At 37.0% G+C, this 23,228-nt stretch overlaps 1 protein-coding gene across 1 annotated transcript in view; it reads right to left on the reverse strand.

Annotated features, from left to right (window-relative positions):
* WWC3 (WWC family member 3) overlaps positions 1 to 22,201 on the reverse strand; it is a 184,519-nt gene extending 162,318 nt beyond the window's left edge. The window contains exon 1 of the mRNA XM_031959008.1: positions 21,239 to 22,201. Coding sequence (XP_031814868.1) covers positions 21,239 to 21,534 — 296 coding nt within the window. The 5' untranslated portion in view covers positions 21,535 to 22,201. The remainder of the gene's footprint in view (positions 1 to 21,238) is intronic.
* Positions 22,202 to 23,228: the final 1,027 nt, after the last annotated feature.

A 23,228-nucleotide genomic window follows, 5' to 3' on the forward strand; every position in this document is an offset into this window, starting at 1 on the left:
ACAAGATAACTTCTTTGAGGACAAAAACTGTTTAATTTGTCTTTATATGTCCCACAATGTCTTACACATAGCAATGGTCAATAAATATTTATTAAAAAGGTAAGATGATTAATGAAACCCAAAGATCACAGTAACTGGGGCAAGAACTCACTATTTGACAAAAACTGCTGGGAAAATTACAAAGTAGTATGGTAGAAATTGGGCACAGACCAACATCTCACACTGCATACCAAGATAAGCTTTAAATGGGTACATGATTTAGACATAAGGGATGATATCTTCAGCAAATTAAGAGACATGAAAACAATTGCTTATCCGATCTATGTACAGAAGAAGAATTAATGACCAAAGAGAAAACAATTCATAAGGTAAAATAGATAATTCTGATTGCATAAAATTTAAATTTTTTTGCACAAAACCTAGGAAGTTAAAATTAGAAGAAAAGCAGGAATTTGAGAAAAATCTATGTAGCAATTTTTTTTAAAGTCTCATTTCTCAAATCTGTGGAGAAGTGAGCCAAATTTATAAATGGTCAAAGAATATAAACAAGTAGTTTTCAAAGAGAGAAATCAAACTTATCAGTAATCATGTGGGAAAAATGTTCTAATTCACTATTAGAGATGCAAATTAAATAATTTTGAGGTAACATTTTACACCCAGAAGATTGGCTAAGATTTCAAAAAAGGAAAATGACAAATGCTAGAGGAGATGTGGAAAAAGTAGAAACACTAAAACATTTTTGATAAAGTTGTGAATCAATCCAAACCTTCTGGAAAACATTTTGAAACTGATCAAAGAGCTATAAAATTGTTTGTATAACCTTTGACCAACAATACCACTACTAGATCTGTAACCCAAAGAAATCAAAAAAGGAAGGACTGCACAAAAATACTTACATCAGCTTTTTGTGGTGGCAAAGAAATGGAAATTAAACAATGCCCATCAACTGGGGAATGGTTGAAAAAGTTGTGGTATATAATTGTGATAGAATGTGATTGTACTATAAAAAGTGACAAGCATGATGGTTTCAGAAAAACCTGGAAAGATATAAATAAACTGATGCCAAATTAAGCGAGTAGAATGATGATAACATTATATACAATAATAGCAATACTATAAGAATGATCAAATATGAAAAACTTAGCCACTCCAATCAATACAATTATCCAAGACAATTCTAAAAGACTTATTATGAAAAATGCTGTCCACCTTCAGGGATGAACTGAGTATAGGTTGAAGCATACTCTTTTCACCTTATTTTATTGAATATTTTTGCAACTATGACTATTATGACTAATATAAAAATATGCTTTGCATGACTTCTCATGTTAAAAAATAATTCCTTCACAATATGAAAAAAAGAAAGCAATTTGAAACTACACCCCCAAAGCTATTAAACTGCACATAGCTTTTTATCCAGCCATACTACTACTAGACTTATACCTCAGAGATAAAATAAAATGGAAAAGGCCATTTATTGCAGTTCTCTTGTTGTATGTGGTGGCAAAGAATTGAAAACTTAAGTAGTGCTCATTAAGGGGGAATTGTTGAACACATTATGGTGTATGAACGTGATGAAATACTATTGTGTTGTAAAAAAATGATGAAGAGGACGGTTTCAGAAAAACCTAGGAAGACTTCCATGAACTGATTCAAAGTGAAGTGAGCGGAAACAGTACAATTTACACAATCACAGCAATATTGTCAAGATAATCAACTGTGAACTGTGAAAAACAGTAACAATCAACATAGTGGCCTATCACAGTTCCAGAGAACTCATGATGAAAAATGCTATCCAAATAGAAAACTAATGGATTCAGAGTATAAATTGAAAGATATTTCTCCTCTTTCTATTTTATTTTTTTGTTGGAATATGAGCAAAAGGACATTTGTTTTTGTAGATTTCACATTTCTAATGAGTTTTGCAGGTTTCTCCTTAATAGTTAGGGGAGAAGTTAAGGGAAAAGAATCTGTAACTGAAAATAAAATAAAGATGAATGAAAAAAAGAAAATAAAATTTTAAAAAAATGAATGAAATGAATGACTAAATGAAAACAAACTGCTAACACACACACACACTCATACACAAAATCTTTATCCCAATTGATACTGATTCCATTAGTGGAAAAAAAAAAAAAAGCATACTTTTACCCAATAATTAATACCAGACTGTTAGGTGGCAATAGTCTATTTAGGAACTATTATTTAGTTCCTAAATGATGATAATATCAGTCTTCTTGGCAAGCTTCTCAGTCAATTATTCTGGTCATTTCAAGTGGCCTAAAGGCCTTTACTGTGGATAGGCTACTGAACAGGCTTATCTATAGTGCCTACTCATTCTTGATTAGGTAAATGTTAAGATTTTAAATGAGTCTAGTATTAATAGAAAAAAAAAAAAGAGATCCAAAGGTCAAGAATTTAATTTAATTTTAAAAAAACAAAGAATTTAATTTAATTTACCACGTAAGTTTTAATTCTAAAGGCAGGGAAAGCAAAGAAGCAAGGGATAAAAAGTTAGAATTATTCAGATGACAGAATAATTTTGACTCCATAGTTAAGTATATCCTCAGTAATGTTGAGTCTACCATAGAAAGATGCAGAGAGAGTCACAACCTAACTTACAAATGTATTATGAAGAAAATCCTTTGTAAATTGTGAAGCTCTCTAAAAATGTAATCTTTTGTTACCTTCTTGCCCAGGATTCCCTCTTAAAATCATTTTAAGAAATAAGAATAGAATGACTTTGTTCCTTAAAAGAAGCAACCTCATTCTTCTTATTCCTTACTCAATGCCATCTTATTAATGATAGGTATTCTTCATAACTAACCTTTGTGATCTCTCCAGTCTTTTTCTGCTTTCTTTCTTCTGCTTCCTTCCATTCTCTAAATGATATAGATGATGATATTTTAGTGCCTGGGAGGCTGATAATGAAAATTCATCCCCTCCTTGTTGGTTTCTCTAATAATCAGAACAATAATATTTCAAAGTCACTACACCATAGGAAGCAACATGGTACACTGGGAAAATTACAGTATCTAGAGTCAGAAGACCTAGATTAGACTTAGAGATCTGCTACATTCTATTTAGTATGACTCCAACCTTAAGAGTCCCCAATATCCATGTGTACAAATGTGGAAAGTTGAACTAGATGGACTACATCTAATATTCTAGGATATTATGGATTCACTCTCTTACCCCACCTATCTTAGCCTAGCCTATTTGGCAATCTCTTGCCAAATTCTGACAGAGCAAACTTCACATTTCTCATATCTAATCCATTCTCGCCACTCAGTTTCTACCATAGCTTAGATCTTTATTACCTCTCAACTATATTATAGCACTACTCTTCTCATTTGTCTCCCTGCTTAAAGTTTTTCAGCACTCCAGTGCACTTTCTAGAATGCTACCAAAGCAATTTTCCTTAATCAGGGATCTGACCATTGATCCCCTATTAAATCAACTCCAGTGGCTCCCTATTGCCTCTTAGATATAAATTCCTTTTTTTAATGTTCAAAGACCTACTACACAACTCATCTCCACTTATCTTTCCAACTTGCTATCCTCTATGAGATCCAAACTCTATTTTCTGTTTCTCATTCATAGCATTACATCTCTTTTTATTTTGCTTTTACTCTACTCATCCCCCATGCTAGAAATTCCCTCCCTTTTTATCTCAACCAATTTCTGTGTCCTCTTTCCTCTAAGATGCAATATGGACACTATCTTCTGCATAAAGCTGTCCCTAATCCCTCCAGAATTAATACTAGTGTTCTCTCTCCCCAAATACTTTGTATTTATTGCTCTTCATGTATATATGTGATTAATTTTATATTTGTACTTTATGTTTTATATGTACTTGTTAACTTTCCTATCAATAGAATTTAAGTTAAAATTGGTTCATTCTTTGTACTTTCATCCCTAATAGCTTGTATATACTAGGTGCTTAGTAAACATCTGATTGATAGGTTTAATCATCCAGTTTCTTTTATCGAAAAGAAAGACACAAAATTAAAAGTATTAAAATTTTGAAAACAGATAAACTATATACTAATAAAGGAGGCCTTGGAGGATGTTAGACTTCCAAGTAATGACATCTCTCATTTTTAAATAAATACTAAATAATTCCCCCCACACATACACCCACACCCATACCCACATCATTTGCTAATTGCTATAATTAGATTCTCCTACTTTAATTCTCCATTGATTACTATCACCCCCACCCTTCCCCCCTCCTCCAATTTCCCCTACTCCCCCTCCCCCCTCTTTACTTCTCTTTCCCCCTCTTCTCCCTCCCCCCTGGTAAAAAAAAAATATGATTCAAAATCTAGGGGAAAAAATTACAAAGTTGGGAAAAAGTCTGTTAGAAAACATTCTATTTTAAAAGTATCATTCTTTATAACATTTAAATTGGGATGAGGGGGACCTACATCATGAAAATATCAGAGAATTTCAGTTTCCAAATTCATTACATTTTACTAGAACACTCTATGATACTTTGATATAGCTACTAGTCTTTGTAACATGAACCCAAAGCACAGCAAGATGCTTAAATGATTTCTGAAATATGAGATTAAATGTTCATTTTGTTTCTGTTTTAGGACACACAAAGATCAGTTTTTAAACTATTAAAAAGAAAAAAAAAAGGTTCCAGAATAGAAAAGCTCCCCGAATATATTTTAATAGCAAAAAAAAGATTACTAAGACTTCAATAGTTACTACTGTATATACCTACTTTCCTATCTCTATAAAAAATCTTTTAGGAATAGTTTATATATACATCAAGGGTCCTTAATGAAAATTTGAGAAGAAAGAATAAGTACTCCACTGATAATTCACCCCCTGCCTCCAACACTATTCTTTAGTTCCCAGACTAAATCATGTAGACTCCTGGTCTATAAATTTTCACCATATCTGGACAGCCTCAGAAGCCCAGAATCTCCAGTATATGATCAGACTACCTTCTTGCTGTATTATTATATAGCTACCTTTACCTCTGAAAATCAATTCTAACATTCTTACAAAGAATAATTAATGCACTATACTATGGCCTCTTCTTACTATCAGTAGCATCTCCTAGACCAAAACACCACAGCTTGGCCCATGTGTTAAATTTTAACAGCTAAGTAGTATAGGAGACAGATACTGGACCTAATATCAGAAAGACCAGAGTTCAAATTCAGCCTCAGACTTGGAAAAGTCACTATCTCTGAGTCTGAGTTTTTCATGTTTAAAATTAGGGTAATATTTACACCAGTACTCTGAGGGTATTTGTGAAGACAAAATAAAATAGTATTTATAAAGTGTTTTTAAAATAAATGATAACTAGGGAATAATGTCCCCCAATAGAAAGTAAGATCATTGAGAGCAGAGACAATATAGCTTTTTGTATTTGTATTACCAGCACTTTGCTATCAATAATGCAACTGCTTAGCACACAGAAAACATTTGACAAATATTTTTTGTTCATCTGTTTATAGATGAGTCTCTATAGAAGATCAAAATTCAGCTACATAGTGACAGAAGCATAAGATATGGAAAGTTCCACTATGCTTATTGCTTGTTATCCCAAAAAGTACATTATTAAATAAAATAAATCATATCCTTAAAAGCTCTTCTCCAGTGATGTATGCCTTGCTAAAATCATACAAGATTTTAACTCAATGATAATAACTCAGTGATCTCCTGATTACTGTCAATATCAGTCCAGGCATAAAACAGGATGATATAATCTTTAATGATTAAGGTGTTTGCCACTATCATGAAAAACAGCAATTGGACTGTAATTTCCTTCTACAAATTCAAATCAACACCTTTCTGAACCTAGCCTTCCAGAACAGTGAAAGAAGGATTTCAAGGATCATGCATTAAATAAGCTAGTCAACAAACATTTATTAAATTCCTTCTATGTACCAGGCACTGTTAAGCCCTGGGGTTTGCAAGGAAAACTAAAAGGTAATCTTTCAATGTTCTCAATGAAGCTCACAGTAATGAAAAAGATATATATGTGTGGAAAGCTTATTACACACAAAATAAATATGGAAAATTGTAGAATATATACAAAATAAATGCAAGGTAGTTTTGGGAGGGAGAGCACTACTAGTGCTGAGGACGGCATCATAAAAGACTGTGTAGGAAGTTATCGATATTTCAGTTGAATCTTGAACAATAAATTATCCTAACAGAAAAAAGAAGGAATTTAATTTCAAGCAAAATAATTTCATTACACAAGTGACTTTCATACCAATAAGTGTTACATGTATCTTAAAACATTAAACCCTAAAAAAGAACCTATATGTACAAGAATATTTATCACAGTGCTTTTTGTGATGCTAAAAAAATTGGAAATTGAGGGGATGCTTTCAATTGGGAAATGGCTGAACACAATGTGGTATATTGTTGTAATGGCTTGCTTTGTTGTTCAGTCATTTATCAGTCACATTGGACTCTGTTACCCTATTGGAGTTTTTTTTGGCAAATATACTGGAGTGTTTTGCTATTTCCTTCCCCAGCTCATTTTATAATTAGGAAACTAAGGCAAATAGAGTGAGTGTTACCCAACTAAGTATCTGAGGCTGGATTTGAAGTCAGGATGATGACTCTTCCTGACTCCAGGCCCAACATTCCCTAAGGTGCCCTGTTATATTAACCACCATCCAACATGTGAAGCTAGATTATTTGTGCAGGATGGTTTAAGTGCAGTCTAACTTGAAATGTTAAAGCCCTAAGGTTCTAAATTATAAGTGCAGAGGCCTTGTTAGGACCACTTAAATTTTGAAGCTCTCCCAGAAGCACTCTTTTCCCCAAGTACTCTTTGATTCACTAATGGCCAATTTACTGTTCCTTGAACAAGACACTCCAAGACTGGTCTTTCCTCTTCATTTCTGTCTCTTGGTTTTCATGGATGCTGAGGCTTCTATCAAATCCCAGCTAAAATCCCACCCCTTACAGCAAACCTTTCCTCATCCCTAGGATAAAAAAAAAATTCTAGTGCCATCTCTCTGTTGATTATTTCTAATTTATTCTATATATAGTGTGTTTATTGTCTGTTCCATTACACTGTGAGCTCCTTGAGAGCAAAAACTATTTTATATTCCTTTCTATCCCTAGAATTTAACACAGTGCCTAGTATATAGTAAGTATTTAATAAATGTTAACTGATTGGCCACTAAAAATGTTCTTCATTCTTAAAATTAAACACTCCTGTCCCATTCCCTTCTCCTTCACACAGGACCAAAGTATATGCTCCAATGGAATAGTCTCAACTGTATTACAATGCCATATATTTAAGAATCTCACCCAATTCAACTAAATATGTCTTTCAAAAAGAACTTCCTGTAAGAACTGGTAGTTTTTTACCTCTACCTAACTGAAGCTTCTCAGGAGAATTGATATCTTACACCCCTGTTTAAAGAGTACATAATGATTTTCGGAAAAAAAGAGGATAGGTCCATAGAGCAAGATAAAAACTGGTCAAAGGTAACTTTTCAAGGAAGATAGGAGCAATTCTCTAGTCAGGTATTTGGAATTTCAGAATTGAAATTCCAACCGTAGCATAGCTCTAGAATTAAGAATGTCAAAGTATCTACTTTATCATTTGTATTGTGATCATCAAGAACAACAAATATTTACTGAGTTGCTACCATGAATAGGGTATTGTGGGGATCACACTATCTTAATACAACACAGACAAATAAACAAAGAACTGCACAAATCAGAAGAAAAAAAAAAAGATTAGATTAGACTTGGGGGCAAGGCTTACTGCTACATGTTTAAGGAAATTTTTTAAAACTTTATTCTATATTTCTGTGACTTCTGTCAATTTTGCTCCATCTTTCATCTAGATAATTTTTCACAACTATCCCAGATTGAAAGGAAAATGGCAACTAGTCCTGTGGCAGCCATCCTCTTTGTAGCTGATTCAGTCACCCAGTGGAATGGACATGGTGCCAATTTCAAAGGATGACAGCCCTCTGCCCTGCTATATATGTCAGGGACATGTAACTGCTGATCATTATCTACCATTCAACCTTTAAAGCCAACTCTACCAACTTGCAGTCAGGGAACCGATTCAATGAGCACAGAGTGGATGGATTAAGCATCTTTTCTATGCCCTACACCATGCTAAGTGCTAGGTTATGAGAATACAAAGACAAAATGTCTGGCCCAAAATAAGCTTACCTTCTATTGGTAAAGGGAGAGAAGCATATACTAGCATTTCTCAAATCCTTGAGAACAGCTGGCATAGCTAGAAAGTGAACTCTTTTTCACCTCAAGGAGGCAACTCATGGAAAAAGTTGGAGACAGATTACCCTATGCTATCGACATACCTTTTCAGGATGACTGACCACAACTGAGCTAAAACCATATCTCTTTTCCCCATGCATACAACTGCCAATTCTCTCCCTCCCCCAAGAGGAAAGCAAAAACAGTATCTTCTCTGAATTCAAGTCAGCCAGTTCTCTCTTCAAATAGAGTACAAAGTTGAATTCCTGGAATTCTAGAAAGCAATATAAAGTGTTAACTCCTACAAATATCAAATACCACCTAGGGCATATTATTCTTTAAGATAATATGCGGAAAGCACCAAATTAACTTAAATATCAGGCATTATTATTATTATTTTAGGAAATATCCAACAAAATTAGGTTGGTTGGTAGTAAAAGAAAACATTGCAAAAGCACATATCCTTGTATAGAAACATGTGTATCTATATTTTCTATACAGTAGACAGCTTCAGGTATGGCTGGTTTTACCACATAGTTTATTCACAGAAAAAGAATGTGAAGGTGTGATTAATGAATTCATCATTTAGCCACAGAAGTCTAGACCGTAAAGGGTCCTCCACCCCAACACACACACCACCACCATCTCACATCATTTATTCTTGTATAGTTATTGTCAACATGAATGAAGCAAAATAAAAAGATATTTCTAGGTCACCCAAAGAAAATATGATATAACATTAGACAGGGCGGGGAGGGAGAGAAGAGATGTCCATCATGAAACAGAAATCAGAATACATTAAAAGGAATTTTTTCTTATAAGCAATTAAGTTTCAAAGGAGCCACTTCTAATTGGCTTCAGGGACAAAGAAACATCTTTCTGGAGATAAAAACTACACCAATCCAAAGCCCTAGCCCCCTCTTTCTATTTGTAACTGAAGAACAATTTTTCTTATAAACCATTAAGTTTTAAAGGAGACACTTCTAATAGGCTTCAGGCACAAAGGAACATCTCTCTGGAGATAAAAATTCACCAATCCAAAGCCCTAGCCCCCTCTTCCTATGTGTAACTGAAGACCCTTTAATACTGAGATCGTCTATTGGTAAAATTTATCTAGCTATAAAATAATCTTATTCTCAGAAGGCTAAAATTCAAATCAACTTCTAAAAGGGAGAAAAAGGTTGAAAACTCACAAAATTTAAAACAATAATGCCAAGAGAGATATACTTAGAGGACATCAAAAGAATCAACATTGCAAAGCCAAAAAAATATTTCACACCAGGATTCGTTAATCAACAAGTATTTATTTAAGCACCAACTACATACTAGGAATTGGAAATAAAATTACAAAAGTGAGATAAATCCTTGCCCTCAAGGAATTTACATTCTCTTCAGAAAAGAAATGTTCATCAACAAATAAATTTGGGAATACATAGATTTAATACACCATAGTTAAAGTGAAGGAGACATATAACTGGAGAAATCAGAAAAGGTCTCTTAAAGGAGGTGGTACCTAAGCTGATCCTTGAAGGAAACTAGAGATCCAAGAAGTAGTCCAGAAAAATTTCAAATGTCCTTTCCAAAACTTTATCTTAATTATAATGAGAAAGGAGATCAAAGAGAAGTTAAATGTTTCACCAATTAACAGTAATATATATATAAAAAGAAAGAGAGAGAGAGAGCAATTGTTTGAATTCCAGTTTAACCTTTCTAAACATTTTTTTTCTTTTTAACACCCCCACTTTGGAATAGAAGACTGGTCACTGAAGCAATCTGATTATGTTGGAGTAACACAAAATTACTATAGTTATGAACTTTCAGTTTCTTGTCCTGTTGTTCCCTTACTCTAGCACCCCCAATCAATCAGTAACCTACCTCACGATGTTGGAAGAGGCAAAGAAATAAGGTTTTATATATTTTAAACACAGGAAATTCTCCTTACTCCCAGTCAGAAATAGTATCAATTTAGGATAGAGCAAGCAGAGAAGAGAGTGTGGCTAGCTGTGTTATGTGCCAAAAAAGGATAGTCTAGCTATTTATTCAAATACTCATACCCTCCTCTTAGTATCCTAACTAACCATATTACTTTTAAGACATCTTCCTCCAAAAAAAAAAAAAAATCATCTTCAATATCCCACCAAATTTGCAAGCTAAAATCCAAAGTGGACTACTCACACTCTATTTTCACCTCACCTAATTCCACCCTACCTCCAAATCTTTCTCCTTAAATCTCAAATAGTACTTTTGTGTGCATCTTTCTTATACAATGATCATGTATTACATGAACTGGGTAATTACAAAATATATGCCAAGTGCAGCTAATGAATTGTAAGCTAGCAAACTAAATTAGATTAAAGGCCATTCAGGACTCAGTACACAGAAGACAATAAATGCTTTCAGAACTGAATGACATTGAATTCTAAAAAATTTATGTTTCTGACTAACAACACAGAGCAAATAGATGCTGATGATGATGATAGTTAACATTTATATAGGGCTTACTATCTACCAAGTATTGTGTAACTCTTTTATAATTATTATTTCATGTGATCCTTACAACAACTATAGGAAGTAGGTGCTATTACCAAGTTTTACAGATAAGGAAACTGAGACAAAGAGTTTGCTCTCAAGGTCACAATTAGTAAGTATCTAGGGGCTAGATATGAACTCGGGTCTTTCTGCTCCGGATCTGGTACTCTACCTATTACCTATATTATCTAACTAAATTAGAGGTTTGGTTTTTTTTTTAATGTTTTTTATAAGAAAATCCTCATCTTTCTTGCTCTCAAATACAGGTCTGGACCATTGGCAGGAATTTAATGCTGTTAACTTGACTTTTAAAATATATTCCACACTATCATCTAGTCTAAATTTTAGAAATCAACCACTATAAAAATGAACCTAACAATCAACAAAAATTGGGAGTGGGAGGTGATGGATATACAAAGACACCCCCCCCCCCAAAAAAAAAAAAGTACCCAGGAACTGTGTTAAAGGGAAGGAATACATAGTAGTTGACTTCAAGGAGTTTACATTCTAAAGGAGGACCAAATGTATATTAAGTAGGTAGGACTTAATTATACACAGAAAGAAGGTACTCTAAGAATAGAAGACACTATTATTGAACAGGGGAACTGGAAAGGGATCCTGTAGGAGGCATCTGTAGCTTTTGTGCTTAGTAAAGTCAGCTAGGAATTCCAGGAAGTTGAGGTAAGGATGGTGGGCATTCCAAGTATGGAGGATGGTCCAGTTCATAAGGCAGGGAAGATAGAAGTGAGTTTGTGAAAGAAACAGCAAGTAACCCACTAGACATATGTGTGAGAGGGAGAAGATAAGGATTAAGGTTTTAACAATCAAACAAAAGAGTTTGTATTTTATTCCAGAAGTAATAATGAATCCCTGTAGTTGATCCAGTAGTTGATGAATTAGAGTGGGGAAAGACTTAAGGCAGGTTAAGAAAAATTAGAAAGCTCCCACAAAAATCCAGTGATAATAAGGAATTAGGGTGGTGGCTATGGGTAGAAGGAGACCAATGAAAAAGATGAATTTAAAAACGAAAAGATTTGTTACTGATAGGCTATATGGGATATGTGAGAGTGCCAGGTCAAGGTTGACAGAGTTTGCTAACCCTGTTGATAAGAGGATAGTACTCTCTCCAGTAATAAGAAAGTTGGAAAGAAAGGATTTGGAGAAATGATCATGAGTTTTGTTTTTGGACATGCTGAATTTAACAACTACAGAACATCTAGTTCAAAATGATCAAAAGGCAATTGATTATATAAGAGAGTTTGAGGTTGGATAAATAAAATAGAAATAGCTCAAAGATGATGATTTAAAAACCAAGGGAGCTGATGACATCATTAAGGGAGATGATATAGAGAGAAAAAAAGAAAAGAGCCTAGGATATAACCTTAAAGGATACCTACAGTTAGTAGGTTTGATATAGATAAAAATCCAATAAAGGAGACTGAGAAAAAATGGTCACATCATAGCAAAGAGAAACAAAAAAAGAAAAAGGATCATTAAAACCCAGAAGAGAGAGTAAGTAGGAGGAAAGAATGCTAAACAATGTCAAATGCCAAATAGTTCAAGAAGGATGATGATTATGAAATGCCATAAGATTTGTCTTGGGAAACAGCAGTTTCAGTTGAATGATGGAGGCAGGGAGATCAAGCAAAAAGAACATTATCACAGAAGTACAGAAATGGGATGATAAAAGTCATAAATTAGGTGATGGCAACAAGAATTCAAATAGAAGGGCTGAATACTATTTCAGTTCAAGGAAATTCAACAAACTTTATTAATCACCTATTAAGTGCCCATCCTAATGAATAGAGGGCTAGCCTCAGGGTCAAGAACACAGACCATTGCTCAATTCCTGTCTAACACACTAGCAGCGAGAATTTGGGTATTTTCTTAGTTCCCTTGATAGTCCTGGGATTATCTGTGGTCCATGCAGATACAAATCTATGCTGTAAGACATTGATAAAATAGATATTGACAAACCAATAAAAGAAGTCAGGTTGTGTTTGCAAATGAGCTGGGTGTTGTAGATGTAAAGGGAAAAAAATGAAACCAGTTCCTGACCTCAAAAAGAAAATATTCTACTGAGGGGAAACCACATGTAAGTAAATACAAAGTTGGGGAGAGGGGAACCAGGAAAGGCTTCTAATGTAGAAGATGGCATATGGGCTAAACTTCGAATGGAACAAGAAATTAAATAAGAGGTGAGAAGAAAAAAAAAACATTTCTGGAAAAGTATGGAAAAGGTTGATGGAATATTGGTTGTTGGAAAATAGAGTACATAAGGGATGATATGAAACAAGTTGTGAAGTATCAGTTAAATCAAGCTTGGGAAGAGCTTAAAAGGCAATAGAGGAGTTGACATCTTATCCTATAGTCAACAAAGAGCCAGTGAAACTTCTTGAGCAAAGACATAATATGGTAAGAACTGTATTTTAAGAATATGAATTTGTCTAAAGATATCATGACGGAAATACTATCCACATCTAGAGAAGAAGTGATGAAATCTGAATGCAGAAGGAAGCATATTGTTTTTTTTATTTTTTTCATGATTCTCTTCTTTTGGTCTATATCTTCTTGAGCTCAGGAAACTGAAGCAAAGTGTTTAAGGTCACACAAGGTGAGCAGCAGAGCCAGTATTTGAACCTAAATCATCCTTTGACTCCAAATACAGCACTTTTTTTTATATTGTTATCATTCTGCCTACCACTCCTCTCCACCAAAAAAACTTTCAAACTTACCTACCCACAAAAGCCCAAATATATCATATACTTTCGCTGCCTTAATGCTTGAAATCACTTATTCTACCTAAAAATCTACTTCTGACATTCCTTGTCTACTTTTTGAAGACTCAAAGTTTATTCATTCTTCAAGATTCAATTCAAATCCTGCCTCCTCAATTAAAATCTTTGTTGTAGTAGCCACTCAAATAATGTTGGTTAATAATGTGACCGACATCAGCGCAAATCCTTGGATCTTAACATTGCCATCTTTTTACCAGTCAATCCTAGAGATGCACTCTTTCAAACAGACCTCCAGCTCCCATCCTGAGATAAAGCTAATTTCCAAGACTTCATTACATCCAAGTTACCTTCCTACCGTGGCACTGCTCCAGAATTTCCCACATTCCCACTCCTCTCCCCCAAACACATACACACTATTTCTTTGCTAAGCAAACAATAACCAAAGCAATACTTTTGAGTTATTTTTCTCCCCAAGTCTTCCCATTCCAGTCCATTCTCCATTCAAATTTATCTTCCTAAAGTGCAGGTTGCACCACATCATGTTCCTATTCAATAAACTCCAGTAGTTCCTTTGCACCTCAAGAATCAAATATAAATTTTATTTGGCTTTGAAAACCTTTCATAAGCCAGTCCCTTCCTAACACCCCTCCCCCCCAGACTTCTTGGGCCTTCTTTTTCCTTCCATATACTCTAGTGACAATGGCCTTCTTGGCTGCTACTCACAAAAGACATTCCATTTCCTGACTCCGTGCATTTTCTTGGGAATTGATTGGGCTCAATGACTGGAATTCTCTCCTTCCTCATAGTCATTCCTGAATTAGGTTATATTTAATTTTTGTCTTCTTTACCAGATTAGGATACTTGCTTTTGCATTTGCTGAATTCTTGGAAGCTTTTATTACATTATTTCCAACATTAGTAGGCAATGCATAAATATGTAGCAATTTCACCCATGGGTGGTATGAATTGAACAAGATTTCATTTGTTTTTTGGGGGTTTTTTTCCCATTTGAGAGTTTTGTTATGCTGATTGGGATAGTGATGAAGTTTTTGTTTCATTGCAATTGTTTTTATTGAACCTATGATTTCAGCAGCATGTAGATTCCTGGTGAGGAACTTCTTCTAACAATCTTCTAACAGAAAAGTGCCTTCTCGGAAATTTAGAATTAGAAAGTTGCTTGGAGAACTAACATTATTGAGAGATTCACTGATTTGCCGAGGGTCACATAGCCAGTATGTATTGAAACAAGAATTCACAGAACTGAGAGTGAAGTACCTTCCCTAAGTCACTACATTATCATCTACCCAAAAGGATAACATTAGCTTTACTCCAATGTTAAAAATCAGAATGAAAGAGTTGAAAAGGAAACTGAGTATTTCAAGATGACTAGGACTTATTTTTTGCCTGAATTTCCCATTTCGTAAAAAGGTTATGATACATAGTAGAACACCCAAAATGAAGCCATTCTTAGAGCTGGGCATTCCTACTATTTTAGGAGTAGTTTATATTATCTAAACCAACACTAAAATTACATACAAACAGAAAGGAGGTTTTTACACATAGACCAGAGAGCCATGGTATAAAAATGAATAGAAATTTGGCTTTAAGATAAAAAAGATCTGACTTTTTAAAGTCACTATTCTGATATTCTGGCTGTATTGCACTATCCTGGGTAAGTCTCTAAACCCCACTTAGTAACTAGGCAATTTTTTGAGACTATACTATGTAAGTAGGAATGATGGTGCAATGATTTCCTCATCTGGGACTTCTTTTTATCAGTGAAAAGATAGATACAGGGATAGGATAGGGATACACACACATACATATAAGTGCATGTATATGTACACATACATACACCTCAATGTACCACATAACTCTTCAGGAACAGTTTATTTATGCTATGACAGAGAAGACATTTTTATAAATTCATTCCAAGCCAGAAATTCCATTTATAAGTTCATTCTAAATCAGAAGTTCCAAGAAGGAAGCAATTATGTCATCTATTTGGTTATTTTAGATAGCCCTTATTATAAAATGAGCTCTTAGGTATTTCTGTACAAAGTGTATGTATGTGTATGCACACACACACACACACACACACACACATACACAAACATATATACATATATATATAATTTCTTCTTCAAAGTAAAATATATTAAAGCTGCTCAAAGTGCTTCAATGAACTATAAATTTAATTAATGTATGAAGTAAACTATAATGTAGCTCACTTTTTTAAAATGTCAAATCTATTATTTTATTGGTATATGGACTTTGAATGAGGAAATTCCCTCTGCTCATGCAGATAGCACCTGTTCTGAACATTAGTCTTAAAAATTTGTCTGCAGTGTGCTACTACTGGGCTTATACCCCAAGGAGATACTAAAGAAGGGAAAGGGACCTGGTAAATTGTGGTATATGAATGTTATGGAATATTATTGTTCTGTAAGAAATGACCAGCAGGATGAATACAGAGAGGTTTGGAGAGACTTACATGAACTGATGCTGAGTGAAATGAGCAGAACCAGGAGATCATTATATACCTCAACAATGATACTTTATGAAGATGTAATCTGATGGAAGTGAATTTCTTTGACAAAGAGATCTAATTCAATTTCAATTGATCAGTGATGGACAGAAGCAGCTACACCCAAAGAAAAAAACCCTGGGAAATGAATGTAAACTGTTTGCATTTTTGTTTTCCTTCCCAGGTTATTTTTACCTTCTGAATCCAATTCTCCCTGTGCAACAAGAAAACTGTTGGTTCTGCACACATACATTGTATCTAGGATATACTTCGACATATTTAACATGTATAGGACTCTTGCCATCTAGGGGAGGGGGTGGAGGGTGAGGGGAAAAATCGGAACAGAATGAGTGCAAGGGGTAATGTTGTAAAAAAATTATCCTGGCATGGGTTCTGTCAATAAAAAGTTATTATAATAAAAAAAAATTAAAAACAAAATTTGTTTGCCGTGTTGAGGTGGCAAATGACTTGCCCAGAATCACACACAGTTAATATGTATCAGAAGTAACAATTGAATACAATTTCCCTGATTCCTCTATCCTATCTGACACCAGAAACTTTTTAACATGTGTGTTACCTTTATCTCTTAACACCAGTATTATCTACGGGTTATTAATCTCCAGGATAACACTTACAATTTCTATGATGAACTGTTTATTTTTTTCAGTACTGCCTTTCTTAAATTAGAGCTCCAGTTAGCAACATCAAGACTCAAGCCACCAACACACTCTCTCATGAAACATGGACTTAAACAATTAAAAAGCAGTTCATTCTCTCAGAATAGCTCACTGCTTACTTCCAAATTTACCTAGCAAAAACTAATTTACTCCCAAAATACCAGATCACCATAGAGGTAGGAATCAAGAAATGGACCTATGATAGCGTTGGCATAAGGAAATCACCATGGAGGAAACTCCCTCAACTAATTCATCTTTGAGCTTACCATTTTTGAGTTTTGCTTAGAATAACAGGAGATAATGACTTACTCAGTATCACACAATCCAAATATATATGAGAGGACTTGACTATAACTTCCTGGCCCCAAAGATTGACTCTATTCAGGATGCCACAAAACAACACCATAAATTGAGTACAAACTATGTTCCCCAAATCATAACCTTAAGTGCTTTATACTATAACCTCTTAACCACAATAACCATTAACAATGCTGTTGTTCTATCATTTCAGTCACATGTGATTCTTCATGACCCCATTTTGGTGGTGTGGGGAGGGGTTTTGGGGTGTTTGGGGTTTTTCGGCATCAATTTTGGCAAAGTTTGGCACTGGAGTAGTTTGCCATTTTCTTCTCCAGTTCATTTCACAGACAAGGAACTGAAGAAAACAGGGTTAAGTGACCTGTTCAGGGTCTACTAGCCCATAGCTGGTAAGTGTCTGAGGCGAGATGTGAACTCAAAAAGAAATATTTCTAATTCCAAGCCCAGTGCTCTGAATCTGTGATTTCATTGATTAGGGCTCTCATGGAAGAAGAAAGTCCAACAGACTTTCTCATAAAGTATCAAAAAATTCTAACACATTAGAAACTGAGTTATTTCTAATACAGTTCAGAAACAATTCAAAAACATAAAGTTGATTCTGTGGTTTCACATAAATTCTAAATACTATTTGGTATTTTGTAAACACAACACTAGCTGCTAAAGTAATCCTTATAATCCTTATAACTGTGACTCAAAGAAACTGCTAGACCTTGTTATTATACATTAACCTTTTTCAATTACAAAATTAATTTTGAATTCCAAAATTTTCAGGTGAAAATTCTAGTTAAATTGTTACAAAAAATAAATGTTAAATATTTAACATGTATGGGACTACCTGCCAACTAGGGGAGGGGGTAGAGGGAAGGAGGGGAAAAGTTGAAAAAGAAGTTTTTGCAAGGGTCAATGTTGAAAAATTACCCATGCATATGTGTGGTCAATAAAAAGCTATAATAAAAAAAAAATGTTAAAAAACAAAACAAAACAAAAAACTCTACATCATAGAAAGCCTGAAGGTAAGACCAGGTTTTTATCTGCACAACTCCATTGTTTCTTAAAGCATTATATTTTAGCCATATATCTAAACACTTTAATATAGGAATGAATTCTGATTTTGACACCAAGAAATTTCAGTTCTCATAATTCATTCATTAATGGCCAACCTAACAGAACCTAAACACATGGAACTATTCTAGACACAAAAATTAGCTGAAATTTATCTTCTTTAGCCAATTTCAAAGCTTTTTCTTTTTAATTTTTAAGCTTTGAGGTAATTTAATGCTATTGAAATATTTAGTTCCATATGAAATGGCTTTGAACAGTATAGCAGTAATAATCAGCTTTTCTATAACTTAACTCTCTTAAGAAAGATTTGATTTGTGTTCTTTCTCTCTAACAGCTCTCTATTTACCACCAGTTTTTCATGAGGCAACAACACCAGGACAAAATTTTTTAACTTTAAGGGACTGGAGGTAATATATTTCTTGCCAGTGTATCCCAAACAAGATTAAACAGTGTCAGTCACATATGAAAAACTCTCAGCTTGAAAGCACAGTTCTCAACATATAATAAAAATTAATTACAACTTAAAAGATAACGAGGCACTAATAAAAAATGAGCAATGTTGTGTTGTGAAAAAAAGGAACTGCAACCATTACTATTACAATCTTTAACAGAGACTCCACTTTAACGTTTGTGGCCTGCTTAACATTCCATACATATTTCTGGCAAGGTATTATGGGAGCTGAAGTTCAAACTGTCCCCTGTTGCATTTTCACTTACTATAAAAACATTGTCTCATATAAAAAGCATAGACATAGTTTTAATTTACTACAACCTAAAATATTGACTTTAGTTCATTGACTTTAGTTAACTAACACATGCCCAGTTCAAGGGTTCAAGTCAACCCTTAGAACAATGTTAGATTAACACAAGCAAGGTCATTAACCACAAAAACTGAATTTAAAAAGATGAAAAAGTCATTTTGTGCCAAAAATTCTCCAGAATAATTTTTAAAAATCAAGGAGAGGAGGGAAATGTATTATCACAACGATAGCAAAGAGAAATAAGTATTCATTCTTGTTTGCCTCTGCATACTCCATTTACCAACCCTCATTTATGTTATTTAAACAATTGTAAACACAATGCTTACATTCATATTTACTGTAAATTCTACACCAAATTATAATCACCAAAACAAAAAGAGGGTTTCCTCCCCCCCTCACATTATCCTCTTGAAATAATCTTATATTTCCTCAAAGGAAAGATTTAATTTTTTGTTTTTGTGTACTTAAAAGAAATAAGCAAAGTACAAAATTAAGAATGCTCTACATTCCAAGGAGTGCTACCAATTCCAGCACTGTCTCAGCCTTGATAGCTCTCAAACAGCTGTGGCTTGGGCTTTTGGTTAAAATTACAATATGATCTCACCTGATTTCCAAAATACCTTTCACTAAGCATTTCTTTCACTTATAAAATTGGATCTCATTTTATACTTTTTTCTGAGCCCAGAGTTCTAAGGAATCCAAACAAAATAGAAGGAATCTTTGAGAGAGAAGGAGGAGAAAGAAGGAAAGAGTTCTGAATCAATAGTGATCAGGAAGCAAAGGAACAGGCTTTCCTCTCAACGAGTTTATTTCAAAGTAACAAAATGCTCAGAAATATTTCCTTTCTAGTATAGGTAGGAAGAAGCCCTTTCAAAAAAATAAAAAAAGTAAAGCACTGAGGGTCTATAGCACTTCCTTTTGGGCTCTATAAGAAGTCAGAAGTTTTAGAAATTGTTTTAGGTCGGAAAAGGTATCAGATAACAAAATGAAACACTTGATTTCAAGAGTACACACCTTAAGAACTTACATTTCTCTCTAAAAGCATTAAGAACAGTTTTGCAATACTAATTTGACAGGCTTTGCATTTAAATTTACATTCTTTTACTAAGAGCACAAAACTTGATTAAAATGTAACTTCATGAAACGAAATAAAATTTGATCATGAATTTGGAAATCTCTTTAGCTATTAAGGATTTACTATGAACTTTCTTTTTTAAATACTTTCTAAAAAATTTCCCTTTAGTTTTCTCTCATTTCCAGTCATTTCCCAACACATCAGGGTCCTCTATTATCTCAAGGGACATAAGGAAATTCTTATCAAGTTCCTAAAATTGAATTGTATTCATTTTAATTTGAAAAAGTGATTCTAAGACACGAAGCACATTTAGAAGAGAGGAAAATGACAGAAGAAGAATAGGGCATCAAATTCTAAAGTTTGAGAATATAAGCTCTACGTCTCCGGGCAGTAGGACAGTTAAGATTAAAGCTAAATTCGCACCAAAGACATGGGCAAAGATTTGTGTTTTCCTGCCGGACAGCTCATCTCACCAATTAAAAATCCTACAACTTTAATGTGCTTCGAAGCGAAGCGCAGAACTCTCCCTAAACCCAGGCAAACGGGAGAGCGTCCGCCAGCACCCGAAGGAGCTTCATCCTGCCTCCCAGAGCCTCGGATGTGATTATTAGAGATTATCGATACTGTGTTGGCCGCACTGCTATGGGATTTAGGAGCACTCTTTTTTCGGGCCACGCGAGGCACGCAGGAGGCGAAACCACCATCGGAAAAAGAAAAAAAAAAAAGCATCCATCACACACGAGAAGAGGAAATTCCAAACGTCCAAGTTCTTAATCTACTGAAAGAGTCTGACGTGAAGGAACCGAGTCAGAATATCCGCTCCTCCATCTGGGACATGGGGGAAGGACCAAGGCTCCTCCAGCCCTGCCCTCGGCAGCTGGGAAGCTCCTCATTCACCCAAGGGAAAGCTGCAACGACACCCTCACTTAGCTCCTCATCGCCAGCCTTTCCAAACACAACTTTCCAAACCCTATTCACAGTGGGGCGGGATCTCCCCCATCCCCAAGCCGGGTCCAAAAGCTTCATGGAGCCAACAGGGGTGGGCTTTCGTTCATTACGTCCAACTTCCTGGCCCCCCCCCCTCCGATTTGGGGAGTGGGACGGGTGGAAGAAAGGGGCGGGAGAGAAATTGAGTCTGCTCCGTGCACGAGATGGCAAATCACCTCTGCGGGGATTTTTTCATCCCTTGCCATAACTACTGGTAGCGTCCCCCGAGATTGTTGGGTGCACCGAGGGGAGCATCATAGCTAGTGCGCCCCTTCCCCTTCCAGCGCGCGGCACACGCATACACACACGCACGCATATACATATGAATCCCTGCCTTACCTGTCTCGGGGGTCGATCCAAGAGGTTTGCCGGGTGTTGTGGTCGATGTAGAAGATGCGGCCGTCGAAGTCCCGCGCCTCCTCCCAGCCTGCGGGCAGGGGCAGCTCGGAGCTCTCCCGGCCCCGGTGCTGCTGCTGTGGCGGCGGCGGCGGCGGCTGCCCGGGCCCCCCTTGCTGCTGTGGCGGCTGCTGCTGCTGCGGCGGCGGTGGCTGTTGCTGCTGCTGCTGCTGAGGCTGCTGTGGCTGCGGTTGCTGCTGCTGCTGCCTCCGCCGTCGGCCCCCGCTCAACCACGGCATGGTTACCCGGCCCCGGCCGCCGCCTCCCCGCCACACAGTCCCTGGGCCCCTGGGCTCGGTAGCCGCCGCCGCAGCCGCCACCGCCGCCTCCCCACCCCGGGCCGGGCCAGCTGCAGCTGCCCAGCCCGGGCCCCGGCCGACCCCCGCCGCCGCTTCCTCCGCCTCTTCCTCCAGCACTAACAACTGTCCCAACCAGCGCAGGAGGCGCGGGGAGCGAAGGGGAAGAGCAGGAAGGGCGGTCGACAGCAGCAACTCCTCCGCCGCGCAGGGCTCATCCTCCGCCCGCTCCCGCTGTCCCCGGCTCTCCTCCGCCCGTGCCGGGGCAGCTCGGAACCTGGAGCTTGCGAACCAGTCCCGCCGCCGCCTTCGGCACTCTCGCACAACTCCTGGACCGGGCCCCTTCTCCAGCCACCGCCTAGACTTCCCCCGGGACCCTCCGCTGTCTCCCACTCCAGCCGCGGACCCTCCGTTCGCAAGCCACGGGGTCCCTGCCCTCGAGGCAGTCCGGACCAGCTCTTTTACCGAGCGCTGGATCACAGTCTCGGGGCCGCCACCTCCTTTGCTGCTACCGACGGCTCCTCCATCCCACTGGCTCTCCCGGCCATCTTCATTCCTCGTCACTGGCCATATCAGGGAGGAGGAGGGGAAGGAGAGCTAGAGCCTGGCCCTTGCCTCCTCCTCCTGCTGCTGCTGCTCCTCCCTCCTCCCCTTTCCTCCTCCCCCCACCCCGTCGGCTATTCCCACGCGGGGGGGATGGGGAGGGGCAGGGAGTAGCAGCACTTTCTCCACCTCCTCCACCTCTTCCTCCTCCTCCTCCCTCTCCCAAGTCTCCTCCTTTTGGGGCAGCTCCAACCCCTCTTCCTCCTACGCTCTGGCTCGGTCCTGGAGGCTCCAGCCGGGAAGGGAAACCGCACCAGGGGCAGGATGGGCGGCTGCTGAATCCATCGGGCTGGCCCATGATAAGGGCCTGGAGATGCCTGATGCTGACTTCCCGGCTCCCAATTCCAGGGGAGGAGACATCAGTCTGGTGCTGCTGCTTTAACCATTGCCGGCATGGGAATATGCCTGGATCTACCAGAGAGGATGTCCTCAATGCTCTGTGGTTGGACTGGCCGGGAAATTGATTTCTCCCCGGTCGTTTCTGAGAATTTTGGTATCGTCCAATTTTGTCAATCCTTTCCCTCCGTTAGAAAGGCAATTTTGCTTAGGGTACCTAGTGAAATCTCTTTCTCTTTCCCTCTGAGTCAAAGAAATTGATAGGTTGAGGTAGATAAGGTTACTACTCAAGGAGTAATAAGCTCCCACAGTCATTGGGGAGTCTGAATCTAGTCTTTGCATCTTTTATAAACTAACATACTTAATCATCCCTTGCACGTTTTAAAATCATAGGTTTTGGAATTGTAAGAGACTTTAGGAATCATCTAGTTCTACCTTCTCGTTTTGCAGAGAAGGAAAAGGGGAGATTAAGTGATTTGCTCCAAGTCACACAGGTAGTTAGAAGTAAACTTCGGTCTGGAATCCACAGGTCTTCAAATTCCCAGTCCAGTAGAGCTCTTAACATTATTATCATAAACGTCTTATGAATGCATTTATGCCTGGAATATGGACAAGGCAACGCTAATCAATCGAAAGGAAATTAAACAAGCAATGTGATATTCGATAGGAAGTCATAATTTTAAAATTCAACTTTATTT

Source organism: Sarcophilus harrisii, chromosome 3 (assembly GCF_902635505.1).
Source record: "Sarcophilus harrisii chromosome 3, mSarHar1.11, whole genome shotgun sequence".
NCBI classification, from domain to species: domain Eukaryota; kingdom Metazoa; phylum Chordata; class Mammalia; order Dasyuromorphia; family Dasyuridae; genus Sarcophilus; species Sarcophilus harrisii.